We start from the raw sequence: 18,893 nt of genomic DNA, 5'->3' as shown, positions 1-18,893 counted from the left end.
ATAATCTATTCTAATCTATTTTTTTAAATCGAAAATTCCAGTTTATCTTTAAGTTTTAGAAATATTTAATTTAATAATTTAATATTACTAGTAAACTTTTTATAATATACTATTTAAAAACTAATAGTCAGATTAAAAAAATTAATATAATATTTAAATAATATTTTTATATTTATATAAATTATTTATAAAATATTTAAAACTAGTAGCTTTTTTTAGCTAAATTTATATTAAATATAATCTATTTTAATATTATTAAAACTACTTTATTTTTTATAAATTATAAATTTTATTCTTATATAGATTTTAAATTTATTATTATTTTAAATAGTCCGGCTGCTAGAAATATAAACTAATTTATTATCAAAATATAAACTATTACTAAATTTCCTAAAATAGAGATATCTATTATTTAAATTTAATATATAAAATAAATAAACTAATAATATAAATTAATAAAAAGATTTAAACAAAATCAGAAAATATAATTAAATATTTATTATATTAAAATATTAAAACTTAGTAAAAAACTTGATTAAAATATTCTAAAATTATATAAAATGAACAAAATTATTAGTTTATATATTTATTTATTAATTTCATTTTTTAATATAAAGATATATTCTATGTTTAATATTAGTTTATTTATATTTATTAATAAAAAATTAGTTTTAGGCTAGTATTAATCTTTATTATTTTATATAAAAATTAATAAATTAAAAAATCAAAAAATTAAAAATATTTTTAATTTTATATAGAATTATAAAAAATATAGTTATTTCTAACTAATATATATTATAAAATAAATCAGATATTTAGATCTAACTATTAAACTAGTTTAATATTTTCAAAATATTTATTAAATAGTTAAGTACTTCTATTACTATTATTTTAATAAACTATAATTTATATTTTAATAAAGCTTAGTTTAAAAAAAAAAATATTATTATAATATAAATTTAATATATTTATACTATTTATTTTATTTATTTAATCTATTTAATTTGCTTTATTTTAATAATCCGGCTGTTTTTTCTGACTATTTTATATATAATTTATAAACTTTTTAATTATTTATAGTTTTTTAAGCTATATCTTATCTATAAATCTAAGAATAGCCTAATCTAATAGCTAGTAAAGAATCTAGAAAACTAGTTATAGAGAATCATTCAGCTAGAGCTGTTATTCCTACTATCCAGCCAGACTAAGAACCAGACGCCAGCCCGCTCCTTGACAAATAGCATATAAAAGTCTATATAAAAGAACAACAAAACAGTCTAAAAAAAACAGGCAGTTAGATTATAAACTGTATAAAATCTTATTCTCTACACATAGAAGCGATTATCTGGTTTCTATTTGTCTATTAAATATAATGTTAAATAAAAATAATGATATCATTTTATTTCAACCAGCAGCTATATAATATACTAGATTAGAAAATATGTATGGCCATGGGTGCCTCAGGCACGCTTGGCTGGTCACATAACAGGCCCTCAAGGCGCCTGTTATAATTCTCCAATGCGCTCTATACAAATCTCTTTTTGAGGAACATATATCTTTTATCTTTACTTAGTAACCAAGACGGAGTCAAAGATACAGCTAGGGCAGAGCTCAACAGGATTTCTCAATCGATGCTGGTCCGACTTTACCACAAATATATCGTCTCCCTAGTACTGAAATTTCGGCTTATAGCAGCGATCGACGGCCTATTCCCCACCTTTGCTTAAGGAGGATGGCTACCAGTCACTTCGATCTCCCGAGTATGTGGGTAGCCCCTCCCCTCCCCTGTCGAACATTATCATAAACCTCAGTTGAGGTTCGGACCAGAGAGATCAGAGGATGAAGGAATTATAAGCGAGGCCGTTGGCTTCTATGGCCAAATTTCCGTCTGCACTAGGTACTGCATGAAAACGGACGGTTGATCGATCCCGTCCGGAACTGGGCAATCTAATGTGCGGGCCAGTTAGTCTCGAGTTCCGACACTCGTTCCCAAAGCAGGGTAAACTCACCACCTCGGTCACACTTGCATACATTCCACATCCAAGTATGGTGACTCCAACCACAAATACGATCAAATTGATGACTGCGGCGCGAAGATTCCTCCGATCAAACCAAGCCCCCTCCTTGAGCAAAAAGAACCACATCAACGGAGGGAGGTAAAAGGAAAATCCCGAGACCAGCAGACAGCCACAAATCGAGAGGAGCTCGGAGAAGAAAGGGATGGCCTCGGCGACAATCCAGCCAACGACATTAATGCAGGCCACGAGTGCGAGCCAGGTCGCCCATCCCATGGGAGTGTTAACGTACCGCACGGTGGAGTTCCGAAAGATACGGCCGTGCATAAAACGGGCGGCGATGGTGGCGTTGATGGCACCCGAGATGTAGATGACAGGAAGGGCAACACCAAAGGCGATTTTAGCAATCAGAGGACTGGCAGATAGAAGCGCCGGGGATTGAACCCCTTGTCCCACAAACGCGTAGATCACAGCCCCTGTAATGGTATAGATGGTCATTTGTGTACCGGCTAACAGGGTGATAGACTTGGTAAAGTCGGTCGGGGTGTGCATTTCGTCCATAAAGGTGGGCTGGGCCCCGGCAAAGGCGTAGGCAAAAGCAATATTGGAGATGGCAACAAACGCCTCGCTGAGAGTCAAGTCTTTTTTTGGCCAAGCCGACCATGCGGCTGACGCAGCGGTCGCGTTGTGGGACTGTTGAATTCCCGTGGCGACCATCACGATCCCAATGGCCACGATGATGGAGGCGAAGTCGATGTACCCCAGGATAGAGATATCTGCAAAGGTAGGAGGCACAGCAAAGGCAAAGAGGATGACAGCAGACACCACGCTGAAGGCAAGGGCGCATACGTTGCTCCCCGTGATAGTCGCTAGGGCCAGTTTGCCCGTCAAACAATGCGAGCCGACGGTCATAGTCAAGAGGGCTACAAAAGCAACCGCCAGGACCTTGTCGCCAATGCTGCCCATAAGCAGGCGGCCAAAGTCTACGATATGCGGCAGATGCGGATACTTGAGCTTCACAAGGCCAAGGATATAGCTGGCGTAGATGGCGATAACCCCTAATCCAAGGGTCAAGATGACACCAGCCACCATGCCCAGCGTTTCGAATGCAGCTGGCAGACTCAAGCTACCCAATGCAATAGACTGGACAATCAGCACGATGGTAAGACGCTTCCAACCCAGGCGATGGAAACGCTGTTCGCCTTTGATGGCTCGCTCATCATCATCCTGCAGGGAGCCCTTGTCCAAGGTTCCGGCCACGGCTTGGTCGGGCTCAGTCATACCGCTAACCTTTTTCTCACCATTGATGGCGAGCTCGTCGACGCGAGTTGTCTCGTCTCCCATTATCGGTGGTTGTTAGGGGGTGATGAAATGGGAAGAAGAAAAGAAGTCGAGTTTGGTACCGGGAATGCGAAGAATAGTACACGGGCGTCCCCCTTCACCGGGTCAAATTACCCCGCACTTGGAAACGGAACCAGGCATCTTCCGGATAGAGGTTTGCAGGATTGGGGTACAGATAACTGCTTGATGAAACATAACATCATGTAATTATTTCTATTCTAATTAACCCAGTCCCTATGCTGCCTTAGGTATTGGGACCCGCTGTTCTGATTGGTCCTCTCTCCGCGCCAAGCTGAATGGCGGGCGGAAACCTAGTATTATCTGATCATACGTTGCATCTGATTAGATTAGATTTCTGCACCCGCCCACTTGGGTTATGTTTGAATGGCACTGAGTTGCCACCGAGTCGAGTGGCTGGTTAAATTCAGGTTAGATTTACGGACGAAGGGGGCGAGTATCTTTGTGATGCCTGCTGCCATCGGTTAACCTCACCATGGCAGAGCTTGTGTATAGATATAGACTTGGAATGATATATGGCAGATGTGGTCTGTGCACGTGCGAGAATGACGGAACTGAAATTGAACAAAGACCTGATAGAACACCGCTCCAGTCTCTTCTGAAGACATTCGATGATCTTAGCAGTTTCATTTTTTCTTGGTTAGACGGCCAGGGAAGTTCACTCGACCCATCGGGAGCCCTCGCTATACCTCATTAGGCTGACGGAGCGACTAGTGGCCATTAAGCGAGGCACGATAATATAAGCATGTGGTCAATTGCTATTACCCCTCACTGGTAATCTAATACCACTCGCAAATTACATCAGAGCAATGCAATTAAGTAAGGGGGTTGACCAGTGTACCAGGCATGTTTACCATCTGAGAGCCACATGCTATGTAGCGCTTTCTCCTGGGAGATGTCGGAGCTGTCAAGACCGATATCATTGCAGATGACGGGTAGAACGAGGTCAAGATCTTTGACTGCGTCCGAAGTTCGGACTGGTTGGAGCTTTGGCTGAGTGAGCGAGGTCAGGACCGAGGTCCGGCCCGGTCAGCGGACTTTCCATCCACAAAACAATACTCCCACCATTCTCCTCAATCGGTCGCTGTCGCTTGAAGCTTGTAGCCAGTTTGACCGGATCCTGCCCAAGCCACCATACAATTATGGTCCTGTACTATCTGCTTCCCATGGCACACACACCCTGTTCTCTCAGTTTCAGTCTAGTCACATGACATACCAACTTGGAGTTCATGGGAGATGAATACGTGCTACACCATTACTCAATGCTACGGCGATTAGTGGCACCGTGTCCTGTTCAATTCGTATCCGTTCCTGGTCTTTCCGTTAGTTTTTGAAGCGAGATGTATCTGGCCTGAGCTCAAAGACAATTTCAGTATGTGATATTCAACAGAGCGGTCTCAGCAACCCACCGCCCAGCACAGTCACATCGTCCCCGCGTCAGCAATCTGCAACTACCGCTCATCAAGCGAGTCAAGCGAGTCCTTACAAACATGAACATTATATTCCTCGACTTCCACCACATATCCGACCGGCTAGCACGGCCACCACAAGAGATCTCATTTGCTAACATGGGCTGTTGGCCGCTTGAAGGATCCACAGCAGCAACCGGCTCCACGCCATTGACCGAATCACAATCCGGGTTCGAAGTCGTCATCAGAGAGCCCCTCATCAAAGGAGAAGTCGTCTTACAAAACAAAACCAACACGCCCCAAAATGACAAACGGCAGGTATTGCATGGACTTTACGGCTGCTCTGGAGCCCATACAACCCGGACCACATAAGCACTGCGAACGCCTCGTGCTCCTACGGCTGCGACATCTCAACTGTAAGCTTGGATCCATGTCCTACGTGAACGATTTTGTTAAAGTTCTACGAGTAGAGGCTGAATGTATTGTACTAAGAGTCGAGTATGTGATATTCGGGGCATGATGCTTTAAAATATATGAAGACTAATCCGTACCACAATTCCAAACGCTAAGACCCATTCCTGTGAGAAAAGGAAATACTGTCACGGTAGGTTATAGCATCAGGATTAACACACAAAGTGCGAAGATGTTCCCCAGCATTATTTCAGAGTCAACCAAGGCGAAAACGACCCGAATCACCGCATACTTGAAGTCAGTACAAGTTCATCAAGTTCTACCTGCTCCGGCCCAAGACTCCTAATATCTATTGTACCCCCAAATCCAGCCTCGGCCCGTTCCCCAATCGAGCCCTTATCCCCCAACCCCAGCACCGCAAGACATCGTCTACCCAAAGCCCCGGCTTTCATTTTCACATGATGCAAGGGGAGAAACCACGCCTTCCCGAGTACACTATCATCCACGAAGGCCGTATCCTCCGCCGAGACAATCTTCAATCCATCCTTGTCTTGACGGTAATGCCGGAACCAGGCCATCCCCTCTTTCGAAGCGCGGAACAGAGTTATTCTTTTGGTCAGGCTACAACTGTGAATGCAAACGTTGTGTGTCTCTGTGTAACTGGGCTTAAGAGATTCCAGCTCCTGGTGGTTGGGATCGGGAGCGGCGGTTTTTTTCTCCACGCAGAACGCATGCACCGGCAGCACAGCCCCATCTGCCACGTCTGTCCATCTAAAGTCTCGTTCCACGCCGGTATATACGTCCTGGATTGACTCGGGAAATGGCAGCGCCAACATCCCCCACGTATACTTGTCAAACAGCGCCACCAGCAGTCGCCGCTTCACCTTGTCCATGCCAAAGTCCTCAGCATATGTGACCTCAATGTTATCAATACCCAACGCGCCCACAAGCGCCCAGCAAGAGTCCTGGATCTTGCCGAACTTGCGCCCGCGCTTCCCGGCTAAGATGTCCAGGGGACTATTTTGCCAGTAGGCGACGAAGCCTGAGGCTGTGAGTGTCTGCAGAGACCGCCGCAACCACGGCTCCGGTAGTCTTGCGAAAACATGCGGGCGCTTAGGAATCGGCGACCCGACATCCGGCTCATACCCCTGCGACTTGATGAAATAGGCGATGGCAATCTCCCACGCCAATCTAGTAATTGGAACAGTAAGGTCCGCAACGGTGGCCTGGTCGCTGAGCCAGAAGTGCTTGTCGGGGAGTCGTTGTCCGCAGCCATCGACGAGCTCCGTTTCGTGCAACAGTACGCCTTCCTGCAGTGTCCAACCGGAGCACGTCCAGCGCTCTGTCTCGTGCGCCTGCTTCAGAAGACTCATCAGGCTATTGGTGTGTTTAGCCAGTTCAGCTGGAGTCTGGTTATCTTCTTCCTCTCTGGGTATGTCGTCCGGTATGCGCAGTTGAAGCAAGTCCTTAATCGCCGAATCCCGCTCCCAACAGGTTGCGTGAAGCCAGACGATGCTTTTCTTGGCTTTGCCGTAAATATGCCTTAGTTTGAGTTAGCAAATCACGAACCAGCAAGAAAGAGAGGCATCTAAGTGGGTGGATAGAAACCCAACTTGACTGGGAAAAGTTAACCTACAGCTGCTTCCCAATCTCCTCCCCCTGAACCTTTCCCAAGTCTAATTTCTTATCCCAGGGTCGCATCTGCTCCCCACTCTGAGGAACACACATCCAATCCCACCAAATATACCGAGTCCCGATCGTCTCCATCACCCGTCGTGCCTTGGCGAGTGTCCAGCCCTTGACGGCGGGGACGTCCCATAAAAGACCCTGGGGGGGATCGGAGGCGGGCTTGCCATCATCAACAATGTAGCCCCAGGTATAGGAGACGACGCCGTAGCCTTCACCATCGAGAATTCTTTGTGGAATATTGGTGTAGGGCACGATTCTCCACTGCTGGAGGTCGAGGAGCCAGCGGGGGCTTTGGGGGTCGTTTGGGGGGACGGATGTTTTATTGGCCATGTTGCTGATGGGATGACCAGACTTGGGGAATATAATATACACAGTAAGTTAGAATAGGTTCTTGAGTCTCAGGAGGTAGGAAGCCTCCCATTCAGTGTTAGGGTCAAATGCCTTCGTTACTAGGTAGTTATCTAAGGAGGAGGTGGGCAAGTGGAGACGTGCCAGTCATTGGGGGTATTCGCTGGTGGGGCTGAGGAAATTGCGATCTGCTCTCCATCCGCCAATAACGTCACCGCACGCCAGTCGCTTACATCTTCTCGAGTGCGCTCTTTTGAGTTCAGTTGGTCGATCTTGGCTCGGCCTTTGCAATGGGAGTGTCAATCTCGACGATCTGCTGATATATGTGATCCAGATAAATCTACCTCTAGGTGATTAGCATCAATGATATACGGTTCCAAATAGAAACTTCCTATCTCCTCTATCTCCAGATACGAAGAGATCCAATATTCTAATATAGTATTTGACTTAGTATAGTCAATGGCAAGTAGATGCTTTGGGAATAAGTAAAATGAAAGTCGATCTATGTGGATACAGTCTCAAAGACATTACAAATTACCATTGCTTTCTTTCTTTTTTTCTTTTTTTGCGTTGATGATAATTATATAGTGTATTGGATGTAAACTGACCATGTGACTTTACTTAAATCTACTCATATATACTCTACTTCCATAGTTCAAGTCCTCTCGGCTTGTGAGCAACAAAGCTAATCCCCTGAAGATATTTGTAGCCATCGGTTGTGGTAAATACACAATTCAAAGCCTTCGGCCCAGTATGCGCTTGTTGTTAAATGGGAGATAAGAAAGAACGCTTCGCTTTATTTTACTTACTGTCCAAAGTTTCTGCATTCCCCACCGAGACGATGTACCTGTATTCTTGTGATACTTGTAACAGCATAAAGCATTCACTGTATATTTACATATTAAGGCGGGTCCAAGAGATCCGCCGAAATACAAAAGAGCGTACGATTGCATTGTGACTTCTTCTCCCATCAACTCTTTGTAGACATAGATAAATAAGGTAAATGGATCGGCATTCCAGGAGCGGGCTCGTCTCCGCGCGACTCCACAGTCTCCAAATTCCATCGTGATCAATAATACCAGATGTCCCCAGCGTATTCTAAGAAGAGTTGACCTTTCATGCGTTCATCAATTTTAGCCAGACTCTCCTTTAGGGAGGCCGGTTATCAAAAGCACTCGAATAAGAGAAAAGCGAATAAGAGAAAAGCCAGCGTGGGTTCTTCTAAAATTGAATTAAATCTTCCTTGCGCAAGTGACAAACATACTAATGCTGGGATGCAGATGATAGGAACGGTGTCTGAAGTAAGTTGCTTGCCGACAGTCGGTCGCGAGGGCTTACTTGTAACATATGGGAAAGGTATGATGCCAGAGTCTTCACATTCTTAGCACCAAAGCTATTCGGTAGCCTGTCACTCAGGTATCTCATGAAGTTCTCATCATCCTGGCTGTTTGAACTCAGTCTTTGATTGATGAGAGAACAATGGTCATTGTCTATCTCCTCACGCGTAAGACCAAACGTATCCAGAGGGAACAGGGGCTCATTTGTTGCAAGTTCAAATAGCTTTAAATCAGGGTTAGAAAGTGAGGATAGGCTTCGACAAAAAGGCTTTAGCATACCAAACAACCTAGAGTCCAGATGTCTATGGCTCTATCTATAGTAGCGCCATTGGTATATTGTCTTATCAGCTCAGGTGCACGCAAGGCCAGAGGTGTTACTGGTTGCTGGTCACATTGGCGGATATATTGAGCTAATATTGTACTCGAAGTCTTAGTAATGCTGATCACACAAAATAGACGAATGAGTATATCTTACCTCCGCCCAGATCACCGATCCTAACCTGAATTGTCGAGAAATCTGCATTATCCAACTGGCCTCGGCGCCTTTGCGCAGGCATTAGATATCTGGGGGCGCTGTGGTCTTCAACCACACCTGGTAACCATTTGACGGGGCTGAACTCGGGAGGCTGTAACAGCTAGTCCATGTTCGTGAGTCCTGCTACCGAAAACAGGATGTTTGCTGGTTGCAGACCTGCACATAATGATTAGACAGCTGCTTGCACCATGTGAGAGCTCCGACATACCACAATGAACGATACCTGACTGATGAAGGAAGTCAAGGCCCAGCAGAATCTGACGAGAAACAGCCCGAGTATATTCTGCTTCTCGGGGTTTCCCACTGATTGTCATTGCCTCCCCATCGGATATCATCGCTGGGAAAACAAGACACAAGTGAGTTCCATTCGGACCCGTGTGAGAAAAATGATCGAGTATCTCAACAACATGTCTTCTTCCAGGGTGGGCTGTGTCAGAGCATGACAGGGTAAGAAGGAAAGAGAGCTCGCTGTTGCTTTGGGACGCTTCTGACTTTGAAATTTTCAACACGCCTGTCGCGAGTCCCTGCAAGGCGTTACATCCCAGCCTGTTATTTTTGACCCAATGTCGCACTCCGCGGAGGATAACTCACAATTGCCGGTCCTTTGCAAGCCATCCTGTGGAATATTGGCCAAAAGCTAGTTTTCCAGTGATCTCGTATCTCTGATGAAACACGTCACCAAGGTGCACTAGATGATATCCCCCCGGGCGATACTCTTCAACGGGCTCCACCACATCATAGATCCGTTCGAAGCGACGCATTGGTGATACCGCGTAGTGACGATAATAAGTCACCGGGTGCATATGCGGTGTCTTGTTCAGTGAATAGGGAGAAATTTGTTGGCCAGTTTCCAGGCCGAACAGATGACGGCGTTCAAGTCATGTAACCTGCTTCCTAGTGTCAGCATGCCACTCCAACGCGGAATATCTATGATCCGTCACCCCGCATAACTACTATTACGTGCAGTCTGGGGCAGTGGTCCTCGGACTTGAGGTTTGGACTACCCCGGGCTTTCAAGAAATCTTTGACTCTCGTGATATTGTTTTGGCATATGATGTGTACTAGTCGAGGCCATTCATCCCATCCCAGGTCAATATTTAGTTTCCATCGCTCATGCTATATGTTGACAAGAGAGAGTGCACGGCCTGTAACTCTTTTGGCCTTGGCAGTTTCTTTGATGAACTTACCAGTAGAACTTTACAGGTGCAGCTGAGCCTGCTAAAGAACTGACCATCGAGAAAGCCGGCAAAGTGGAGGTGTAGCTCATCCGGCAACTGTAGAAGACAAGCAGAGACCATCCTCCCACAATTCACTACGAACCACAGTTGCTCAAAGCGGCAATCAAGACGCATGGTTGTTAGAGGTCCCTCGGTATCTATATATTGAGATGTTAAATGGCAATGTTGAAAACTCAATGAAGACTTGCCCTCATCCATATCAAGATTGGCAAAATCTCAAAGCCAGCATCATGTAACCAATGACCGCTGCAGACCAACAAGGTATTTGGCTCGGACAAAGATTTCATCACTGGATCTACTAGCAATCTAAAAAGCGTCACTGTGTAAAGAATATATATCATGCGGTTATATTGCACTGTTCGAACGACCCCTGGACATATGAGAAGGGATATTCCAGGTCCGTTCTTTGTGGTAGCGACCGCTAGCTGGAGAGCGTAATAGATGCTCGATATATGCATACGTTCAAGCAAGGGCAAATTGTTCCAGTTGATAGAGAGAGGTGGAGCTGGATAGTCCTGAACATGACTCTCCTTGCAGGGTCAGACTTGTCTAATTGCTCTTTTCTCTTAAGCCGGGTTGACAAGCGGCCAGTCCTGGTTGCTTCAGCAGACATATGTCAAGTGCTGGCCTTACTGATTCAATCTAAAGGTCTGATATGGGGTATTGGAGTGGGGCGCAATACAGAAACATATTTGATCAAGGGAGCTGCCCTCTGCATACAGGCCACTTGACATCCAGTCACGGCGCCCATCACGGTTCTTTGCTGATGGGGTGTTGAGATCCAGCTTTCATTGATCTCCCTGAAAGTGGGCTTGCGGCTGCTCTAGAGCGAAAGATACATCTCAAGCAGGTTCTTTGACATCAAACCCTTTTTGTAAGAAGCAAGAGATTATGGCTTTGCACGTTTCAATATGGTCAGATTGCGGCTGTGCAAACAAAAGCAAGGTTCTGTGCGCAACCCGAAACGAAAACATAGCTGCAGCAGGGCCGTATATCTTCATGTTGTCCTCTAGAAAATAGCTCATGCTTTGGCATACCTTGACAGACAAATCCACGCACTCCTCGAGTATCCGAAGGGCGAAATCGTCATTGAAGTCTCCGCAGGGTTGATGACTTCTGCCTAGTATCCCTAGTTCATAAAGCTGTGTGAGACATATAATCTGAAATGTCCAACAATGAATGAGAGCCGTAGCTGCAAGGGCGTTGGGGAAGCAGAATGGTAATACGGAGATGTAGTCCGGCTTTAGGTCCTTTGGCTGAGTCCAGTACAAAGGTCCTGGAAATAAGTTTTGATACGACAGGACCCATTGTCGAAGCACGTCGAGTAATTGACTGAGTGCCAGTGTGATGGCCCGTTTTTCAGCAAAGCCTTGCTGTGCAGGAATGAGTTTGGCACCATCGGCTCGATGCAGCAGTGAGGGAAGAACGGCAGCATAGCCTAGAAGCCGTTGCATTGGAGAAGGGGAGTACTTCTGAAATGGGACACTTTGCCATTGCTGTAACGTCAAAAAGGTAGGGCTGCGTGAGAGAATAGCTTCGATCAGCTGTACTCGTGTTATCCTGCTGTACCACATTCTGGGACTACTCAGATCCTACATACAATCAAGGGGCGGAAGCCTACAAACAGCCGGTGAGCAGTCGAAACAATGAACTGTTCCGGGCCAAGCCTTTGTACTAATTGAGCCACTGCCCTTACGTGAAAGCTCCAGCCTTTCTGGGAGGTTGGCATCATCAACTTAGAAAAGGAAAGAAAAAAGCGTGGTTAGCTCCTGTATAAAAACCAGCCAATTTCGCATTGAATATCAACTTACCTCTGCAAGCGTCAACGACATGACAGCTGCGACAGTCTGCTTGTGAACGTCCTCCTTGTGCAGGAGCAGTTGGCTTCGGAGTTGGTAGATAGCAGAGCAGTAGGATTGGAGACGCTGGTGATTGTGGAGACGTTTGGTCTCCCCTCTCTGGCATCTGCAGATAATTGAAAGCCCCAGAGTTCTAGTAGCCTGTATAATAAGAGATCCGGATTGTTCTTCGTCGATCAAATTGGGGAGCACGCCTAACCAGGAAGCGCAGACCAGTGATTGTGACGAATATAGCTCCGAGATACGTACCGGCAACTTGGACCCAGGAATGAAATGGTCAATGGCTACTGCCAGTAGCTCCTCTGCTGTTGACAATCTGAAACTCGTGAGATTCAGTATTAGATTCCCCGTCTCATTGTTAGTCCGCCCTCGTGCCAGGCTTTGATTCTGTGGACGCTTTGGCGGCGAGAGGTTGTTACTGTTGCGGCTAGGATCGCCCGGGGCTTGGTGCACGAATATGATCTTTCGCGGATAACCCGGGCATGCTTGCCGGAACTGGCGGCACTGCGTGCAAGCTGGGACTTTCCCGTCACACTATTGCTCCAGTCAATCGGGAAGATATTAAACCACAATGGAAACTGGGTTGGAAACTGGTGGCCTACCCCGATCTTACGATCCCGGCAATTTTGACAAACCGATGTGCTTCGAGGTTTCATTCTCCTCATCACATTTTTCGCATCCGGAAACTGAGTGGTACACCTTCACAGAGTTGAAGACAGTTCGCAGAGCTTGGATAAATGACGGATGAAAATCCGTTTTGGATAATGTCTAACATGATAATCTAACCTAGCTCGGGGGCTGACCTCGGACCTCGGAGGGCCGGAGCATTTTTTTATTTGGCCTAGATCCCATTCATCATGGATTGTGGATTATGGGTTAGATACGTAGGCTACCTCAACACTAACCCAAAATAGATCCGATTTCCGCCAAGAACCAGTATCAAAGACGCTAACCTAATCTAGAGACTATTTCCGCCAAGAATTTGGATGCTGGATACTTGGTACCTGGTCCCTCCAAGTACAAGCTACTACCTACTGCGGAGACGAGACCAGGGGACTGTACCGATTCTTTCAAGGACATATATTGCCTAAGCAGATATTTCAGGTCACTCTCCTGCACAGTAGGCCAAGTATGCTTTCATAGTCGCCGAGATTCGCCCAGTATCTACCTATATATATGGTACTTATGCCCTTCCACTGAGTTTTCCTCTTTTCCAAACACCTAACAATCTACCTCTTTGATCCATCAATTCAAGTCAAAACGGAGATAACCATGCCAACCGTCCATGCTCGGAGCTTTGCCACCCAGCGGCTACGTGCCGGCCAATCCATCAAGGTTAGTCAATCATCCGGTGGCCAGGTTGTGGACTTCTGGGCTTTTTCCCTTCCATCCACCACTTCTTTCCCGCGCTACATGTCCATGACGCATACTCGTTCAACCCTGCATAAACTTCTGCCTTCGCTGCAGGAGTCTTTCCTCGACAACCGACGAGATCCAACTCTGACAATTGTGGAGGATACGTCCCCCGGAATCCACGATGTTCTTTTCGCTGCCTGCTCTCCGGAGCGCTATTTGCAACTTGGCGCCTCGGCAGGACATGATAATTGCGCGAGTAACTTGTTCGAAGCTGTGAAGAAGATCGAAGATCCCTCGTTTCTGTATCTACTGGAGTTCCTGCAGCATGGCTGGATGCCTGATCCTCTCAACCTATTCATGAATGTGGCTGTCGACAAGAATAAGCTGACGTGTTTGAACCCGGAAAGCAAGGCGGGAGACCTCATCACTCTCATGGCGGAGCAGGACTGTCTCGTCGCCATGAGTGCTTGTCCCATGGATGTGAGCGCTTGTAACGATGGTGAGCCTACCAGTGTTGAATTTCAAGTGCTTTAATTTGAGATGGAACGGGGGCATGGTACATCCGGCTTCACAAAACATTCTCTGAGTGGCATTTTTGCAACACAGTTCGAACGTCATCCATCAGGCGGAGGCTGTGCAGTTTTCGTACTCTTTTCTGCAATTGTACATGTCACAGTAATATGCGACTGAAGGAGTATAGACCGACAAGAATTTCGATTTACATGACTATACCTTCAACTGCCGCAACAGCATTACTTGACTACACATTAAGACCAGATTTCCAAGAGTAGAAGCATTCTAACTCCTTAGTTCCCCATCGCCCGGCAGCTTCGGCAGCGAAGGCCAGTCATAACTCTAATCCTCGCCACCCAACTCCCTATAATTATCTTTCCTCTGCAATTGCATTTCCAGTAGCTACAGCCCCAGTTGGTTTTGTCTGGGGCTGTATATCGAGTCTTACCCTGTAGCCTTGCGGCTGGTACTTTGAAAGTAAGCCCCGGCGATTTGAAGCCCTCGGCCGGAAATGCCTCGGATTATCGTTTAGGTGGTATCTTTCTGCCTCTCTAAGTCACATTGATGCCACTTGCACGACACAGACAAGCCAATTATAATTTCGATCAATACCCATCTTAAGCCATCCGACCACTATTTGTCCCGACGTCATATCATCACCAACCTGCTAAGCTGAAGGGTCATCGTCTTACCGAATAACATCTCATGTCTCCCGTTCCTCTCAGTCAAGATTCCGGCAATACAGTATGTCCACTGCTATCTCCATCGAATCGCCTTCGTGTTGAGGATATGTTAACCCCGAGTGAGCTGATGAGGCGGAGTTAACGCGGACTTAGGCTTAAGCACATTAGACTATACAACAGGTCGTTAAGACTCTAACATCACAACATCTTATATACGCAATACTTAATGTGCTGATTACCCACACGCTAGACCTTCCTTCTAAGCCATCTACCATTCTCCATCCACAACACCCGCAGTATTTCCTCCGCTTACTGCAACCTACACCGCCAAAAGCCACGAGGAATCACTCCAAGGTACCACATTAACACTCCGATTCTTCTACAACAGACCGAAGATGACGTCCGACATCCCCGACATCCCCACATTCCTCCCCAGTATTCCTCCGCAAACCAAAGACGCCATCATCGATCCCGTATACCGCGCCCTTCTCGCGATTGACACCGCCAATCCTGCCCTTTTCGCCTCTGCCATCCACGAAGCCGCCCGCTTCAGCTTGAACGGTCGTCTTCTCGAGGGCGCTGACGCCATTAAGACACATGTGTACGATATAGTGTCCAGGATAGACACGACCCACCACCTGTCCAACCTCCGCGTCACCGCATTCGATGAGGTGAAAGGTACGGCTAGCTTGGTTGCTACCGTTCTGGCACAGCACTACCGACAGGCAGAGGGCCTGGATGCTTCTTCCAAGGGATTGTTGGCGGGAGGTTTCTATTTTGTCGAAGCTGTCCGCGAAGGGGAAGATAGTGATGTGTGGAGGGTTAAAGAATGGGTCTTGAGGGTTCTTTGGAGGGAAGGCGACGAGAGCGTAATGGCGAGCGTCAACGGAAACGGTGACAAGAAGGAAGAGTAGAGAGGGAGGTCTTATATGGAACAAGATGCGGACGACTATATGTAAATGATCTGGCTGGGTGGGTGATTGGTATCTTATGAGAGGCACGCATGATGGGTTTTTAAGGCATTCCAAATCCAGAACAGCGATCACCAATGGATGATTTAACATGAAGAATCGCTGAAAGAGAGTGGTAAATCAGCGGTTGCTCGATGCCTGGACATCCAAGGCAAGTAATCCAATCCATCAAATTGTGCAGCTGAAACGGGCAATGGTTATTGATCAAGCGTGGCCCAATGTCAGTAGAACCTTCATACTGCGGTGTGTCGAAGCCGCCCGAAATACCTCATATGCTTGCTCAATTTCGTCGAGTGCAAATGCTGCAGTTGTTAGCTTTAAGCAAACGCAGAAACATCTCAGACGGGCAGGAAGCTCACTGTGGGAGAGGAATGCGTCCGGAGTTAGTATTCCAGCCTGGACCATCTTCAGTAACTCGGGCGTGGTCCTTGTGTCCACAAGGCTGGTCCGTAAGCCTACATCCATTGTTAGCTCACCCTTCCTCAAGCAGAGTACTTGGAGGAACGGACAAATATTGCGATGCCACAAGTGCTCCAGATGGAAGGCACAACTGCTGCCATGCACTCCAAGCGACGCAATAGTGCCACCCGGTGCGACCAGATACTGCGAGAGATCGAATGTTTCCTTGGCTCCAGCGGCTTCGATCACTACGTCGAACAGCTCTCCATCCGTCAACCTCCGACAGGCCTCGAGGGCCTTTTCTCGACCGTCCAGGGTGGTGAGGGCATGATCGGCGCCCAGTTCTCTCGCCCGCTCCAGTCGATACTCGCCCCTACTAATGATGACAACCTGTCGAGGCAGCCCATAGCCTCGTTTTAGGATCATCAGTGCCGTCAGCGCAATGGGTCCTGCGCCGAGAATGGCGACTCGTGCGCCCGGTGTGATGTCGCCGTTAATTATACCGCATTCAAATGCAGTAGGAAACACATCCGACAACATCACGTATGCCTTGGGATCGATTCCCTGGGGAAGCTGGTGGAGAGAGAAAGCGGCATGCGGAATCCGGACGTATTCTGTCTGCGTACCATCGATCTGGTTGCCCAAAATCCACCCCCCAGACGTGCATTGGGAGGACATCCCCCTCCGACAAAACCGACAGTGGCCGCAAGAGGTGATACAGGAGATCAGGACAGTTTGACCGACTTGGAGGTTGGTCACGCTTGGACCGACCGAGTCGACAACCCCGACGCCCTCGTGGCCTAGGATACAGCCTGGTTTGCATGGGATGTCATTTTGGAGGAGGTGGAGATCTGTGCCGCAAATGGTGGTATAGGTCACCTTCACAATGGCATCTGTGGGCTCTTCAATCGAAGGTTTTGGACGTTCTTCAATGGCAAGACGGTGAGGACCATGGTAAACAACCGCTTTCATTGTGTGGATGGACCCCATGGTGCAAGGCAGTTCTCTGGGATCTTATGTATGAATCTTATGTTGGAGTGACATCCCCCCGCCCCCTCCGCACCGCACCTTTAAATATTTCGACAGTGAGTGTTTGCGTTGCATTGCTTTGGTACTTTTAGCACTCTTCGCTCATGCAGCATGCGGAGATGTCATGTACTAAGTGACCAATTATAGTTACCACCAGGGTCGGCTTGAACTGCTGGGTGAAGGTAGCGAGCTGCATGGCGCTGAGCTGCTGCAGTTACTTAGCTTAATCAAGCTACGCGTATCTGCGCGGGGTCGTATTCCGCGGAGAAGACAGATCCGTGTGGCAGATGTCTCGGAGACGCCGGGGACTTTCTCACTCGATATTATCCTCAACTATTCGACTACAAAGTTTAGATGGGAGTCTCCCTTCTGATTTGGCTCTGTTTTCTGCTGCTCGAGTATTCCGTACGTGATCTTCGATAGCCGCGATTTCCTTCTTTCCGAGAAAGCGGTAGGCGGTACGTAGCGGCAAACGATTTCGCCTATCCATCTAGTAGCCCAAGCTTTATCCCTTGCCCCAGTGATGGAAAAAAACAGAAAGAAAACAAAAAAAAAATATGACGAGAGAAATTTTACCTCAAACGGCTTCAGACTTCCTTCTCCTCGACTCCCGCCCCCTCTCCGACCAGGGAAAATGCCAGACGGGGATGATGAAAAAGCTGTTGCTCGTGTCGGCAATTCCCGCCAGACAGACATACCACGCCAAGAACGCCCCGAGTAGGGCAAATAATCCCCCCGCCTTGAGCAGAGGCGTGTAGGGTGCGCCGTTGGGGCGATGAAGGTAGCCGACTGCCAGGAGGAGCACGGCAAGGTCGACGGAGGCAAACAGGGAGAAAAATATGACCGTTGACTTGACCGTGCAGGTCACGAGTAGGAAGGTGAAAATAAACCAGCCCTAGTGTCAGTCAAGTCAGCAAGCCAGGCGCTCAAAGAGAACGGAGACACAAACCATTAGATACAGCCCGAACGAGTCATAGAACATGCCCACAGACCCATTGTCCGCGGCCTTGAGCTGGCCTTCGATGTCGAATCCCCCCGGGGTGAAGATCATGGCCAAAGAGATCCAAAACCCTCCGTATGAGGAGAGGGCTGTAGCGCCAAAGGTATTGCCGGCGGCCATCTCCCTGGTACCTGATAGTTAGCTTGGAGTTCAGCACGCAGAGCAGATGAATGGACGTCGAGCTACCACATTCCCGCGAGAAGTTGCACCAGGCCGCCGTAAGCAAAAGCCAGCGGGACTACCATGTTGGGTTGAGTGATCCCCCGTGTCTGCATGTTGATACATCCCAGGACGAAGGTGGTCAGGGCAAAGCCAGCCAGTCCTAGCGGGGCGGGATTCGCGATCTTGCGCGCTTTGACTGGCTTGTACAGCCCAGGCTGTAGCTCGCCTGCGAATGCAGGGAGGTATGTGCCCGCGGTGGGCACATGAGCTAACGGCCCGTACTCAGCCAATTGCTTGTCGAATTCGTGGGAGGCAGTGGTGTGAGTATCGACTCTTTGGGGCACCTCAATGTCGCTAGTTGGAGTATCAGGCATGATGTTCGACTTATGCGATGAAAGGCTTTGGAGATCGCAAGAAATGCCCCCAAGGTAAGGACTTGCTACTCTTATACTTGGAAGCGAACACCGAGGTTTGAGTTCGTTTCATTCTCGCTAAGGGATCCAGATCTCTCAGACTGGGAACCTCCTTTCACCTCGTGGTCGTCGTGCGGGGAAACGCTAGCTTGCACTGTGTTCTCAAT

At 47.3% G+C, this 18,893-nt stretch overlaps 9 protein-coding genes across 9 annotated transcripts; 2 read left to right on the top strand and 7 right to left on the bottom strand.

Annotated features, from left to right (window-relative positions):
- Nucleotides 1-1,893: 1,893 nt before the first annotated feature.
- BO72DRAFT_372022 (uncharacterized protein) lies at nucleotides 1,894-3,296 on the bottom strand (the record flags this gene model as incomplete). Its single annotated transcript, XM_040941032.1, has 2 exons — nucleotides 1,894-1,947; nucleotides 2,010-3,296. 2 exons carry the CDS (start codon nucleotides 3,294-3,296, stop codon nucleotides 1,894-1,896), a joined length of 1,341 nt encoding a protein of 446 aa, XP_040804090.1.
- A 2,020-nt stretch (nucleotides 3,297-5,316) lies between these two features.
- On the bottom strand, nucleotides 5,317-7,300 carry BO72DRAFT_525738 (uncharacterized protein). Its single transcript, XM_040949981.1, has 2 exons — nucleotides 6,831-7,300; nucleotides 5,317-6,736 (listed from the first exon to the last, which is right to left on the bottom strand). The coding sequence occupies exons 1-2, from the start codon at nucleotides 7,211-7,213 to the stop codon at nucleotides 5,476-5,478; spliced, it is 1,644 nt and encodes a 547-aa protein (XP_040804089.1). The 5' UTR covers nucleotides 7,214-7,300; the 3' UTR covers nucleotides 5,317-5,475.
- Nucleotides 7,301-7,923: 623 nt separating this feature from the next.
- BO72DRAFT_27240 (uncharacterized protein) lies at nucleotides 7,924-8,394 on the bottom strand. The gene has a single exon (XM_040940217.1). The coding sequence runs from the start codon at nucleotides 8,293-8,295 to the stop codon at nucleotides 7,966-7,968; it is 330 nt and encodes a 109-aa protein (XP_040804088.1). The 5' UTR covers nucleotides 8,296-8,394; the 3' UTR covers nucleotides 7,924-7,965.
- A 100-nt stretch (nucleotides 8,395-8,494) lies between these two features.
- BO72DRAFT_466674 (serine protein kinase) lies at nucleotides 8,495-9,864 on the bottom strand (the record flags this gene model as incomplete). The annotated part of the gene is made up of 6 exons (XM_040946782.1): nucleotides 8,495-8,791; nucleotides 8,848-8,978; nucleotides 9,044-9,194; nucleotides 9,231-9,259; nucleotides 9,312-9,649; nucleotides 9,695-9,864. The coding sequence occupies 6 exons, from the start codon at nucleotides 9,862-9,864 to the stop codon at nucleotides 8,495-8,497; spliced, it is 1,116 nt and encodes a 371-aa protein (XP_040804087.1).
- A 1,011-nt stretch (nucleotides 9,865-10,875) lies between these two features.
- On the bottom strand, nucleotides 10,876-13,053 carry BO72DRAFT_27220 (Zn(II)2Cys6 transcription factor domain-containing protein). Its single transcript, XM_040940211.1, has 4 exons — nucleotides 12,803-13,053; nucleotides 12,153-12,734; nucleotides 11,942-12,076; nucleotides 10,876-11,885 (listed from the first exon to the last, which is right to left on the bottom strand). Exons 1-4 carry the CDS (start codon nucleotides 12,863-12,865, stop codon nucleotides 11,184-11,186), a joined length of 1,482 nt encoding a protein of 493 aa, XP_040804086.1. The 5' UTR covers nucleotides 12,866-13,053; the 3' UTR covers nucleotides 10,876-11,183.
- Nucleotides 13,054-13,530: 477 nt separating this feature from the next.
- BO72DRAFT_445852 (uncharacterized protein) lies at nucleotides 13,531-14,173 on the top strand. Its single transcript, XM_040944155.1, has one exon. The coding sequence runs from the start codon at nucleotides 13,614-13,616 to the stop codon at nucleotides 14,088-14,090; it is 477 nt and encodes a 158-aa protein (XP_040804085.1). The 5' UTR covers nucleotides 13,531-13,613; the 3' UTR covers nucleotides 14,091-14,173.
- A 598-nt stretch (nucleotides 14,174-14,771) lies between these two features.
- BO72DRAFT_27211 (nuclear transport factor 2 family protein) lies at nucleotides 14,772-15,797 on the top strand. The gene is made up of 3 exons (XM_040940209.1): nucleotides 14,772-14,813; nucleotides 14,906-14,932; nucleotides 15,003-15,797. The coding sequence occupies exon 3, from the start codon at nucleotides 15,148-15,150 to the stop codon at nucleotides 15,664-15,666; it is 519 nt and encodes a 172-aa protein (XP_040804084.1). The 5' UTR covers nucleotides 14,772-14,813; nucleotides 14,906-14,932; nucleotides 15,003-15,147; the 3' UTR covers nucleotides 15,667-15,797.
- Nucleotides 15,798-15,927: 130 nt separating this feature from the next.
- On the bottom strand, nucleotides 15,928-17,094 carry BO72DRAFT_493904 (putative zinc-containing alcohol dehydrogenase; the record flags this gene model as incomplete). Its single annotated transcript, XM_040948424.1, has 3 exons — nucleotides 15,928-16,025; nucleotides 16,083-16,178; nucleotides 16,233-17,094. The coding sequence occupies 3 exons, from the start codon at nucleotides 17,092-17,094 to the stop codon at nucleotides 15,928-15,930; spliced, it is 1,056 nt and encodes a 351-aa protein (XP_040804083.1).
- Nucleotides 17,095-17,737: 643 nt separating this feature from the next.
- Nucleotides 17,738-18,654, bottom strand: BO72DRAFT_338070 (acetate uptake transporter family protein; the record flags this gene model as incomplete). The annotated part of the gene is made up of 3 exons (XM_040940573.1): nucleotides 17,738-18,046; nucleotides 18,101-18,275; nucleotides 18,338-18,654. Coding segments are annotated over 3 exons (801 nt in total), but the record flags the coding sequence as incomplete, so codon positions are not given.
- Between the last annotated feature and the right edge of the window lie 239 nt (nucleotides 18,655-18,893).

Source organism: Aspergillus fijiensis (assembly GCF_003184825.1).
Source record: "Aspergillus fijiensis CBS 313.89 unplaced genomic scaffold BO72scaffold_11, whole genome shotgun sequence".
Taxonomy (NCBI): domain Eukaryota; kingdom Fungi; phylum Ascomycota; class Eurotiomycetes; order Eurotiales; family Aspergillaceae; genus Aspergillus; species Aspergillus fijiensis.
Note: the sequence above shows the minus strand (reverse complement) of the source record. Positions and strands in the feature narration are given on the sequence as shown.

Bases quoted from the DNA above. Each gene is read 5' to 3' on its own strand.
- BO72DRAFT_27240 (XM_040940217.1), bottom strand. From the start codon at position 8,295: ATGGAATTTGGAGACTGTGGAGTCGCGCGGAGACGAGCCCGCTCCTGG.
- BO72DRAFT_27211 (XM_040940209.1), top strand. From the start codon at position 15,148: ATGACGTCCGACATCCCCGACATCCCCACATTCCTCCCCAGTATTCCT.
- BO72DRAFT_445852 (XM_040944155.1), top strand. From the start codon at position 13,614: ATGTCCATGACGCATACTCGTTCAACCCTGCATAAACTTCTGCCTTCG.
- BO72DRAFT_27220 (XM_040940211.1), bottom strand. From the start codon at position 12,865: ATGAGGAGAATGAAACCTCGAAGCACATCGGTTTGTCAAAATTGCCGG. The intron at 12,077-12,152 runs GTAAGTTGATAT...TCCTTTTCTAAG, and splicing joins TGTCGTTGACGCTTGCAGAG to TTGATGATGCCAACCTCCCA. The intron at 11,886-11,941 runs GTATGTAGGATC...ACACGAGTACAG, and splicing joins TAGGCTTCCGCCCCTTGATT to CTGATCGAAGCTATTCTCTC.
- BO72DRAFT_525738 (XM_040949981.1), bottom strand. From the start codon at position 7,213: ATGGCCAATAAAACATCCGTCCCCCCAAACGACCCCCAAAGCCCCCGC. The intron at 6,737-6,830 runs GTAGGTTAACTT...ACTCAAACTAAG, and splicing joins GAGGAGATTGGGAAGCAGCT to GCATATTTACGGCAAAGCCA.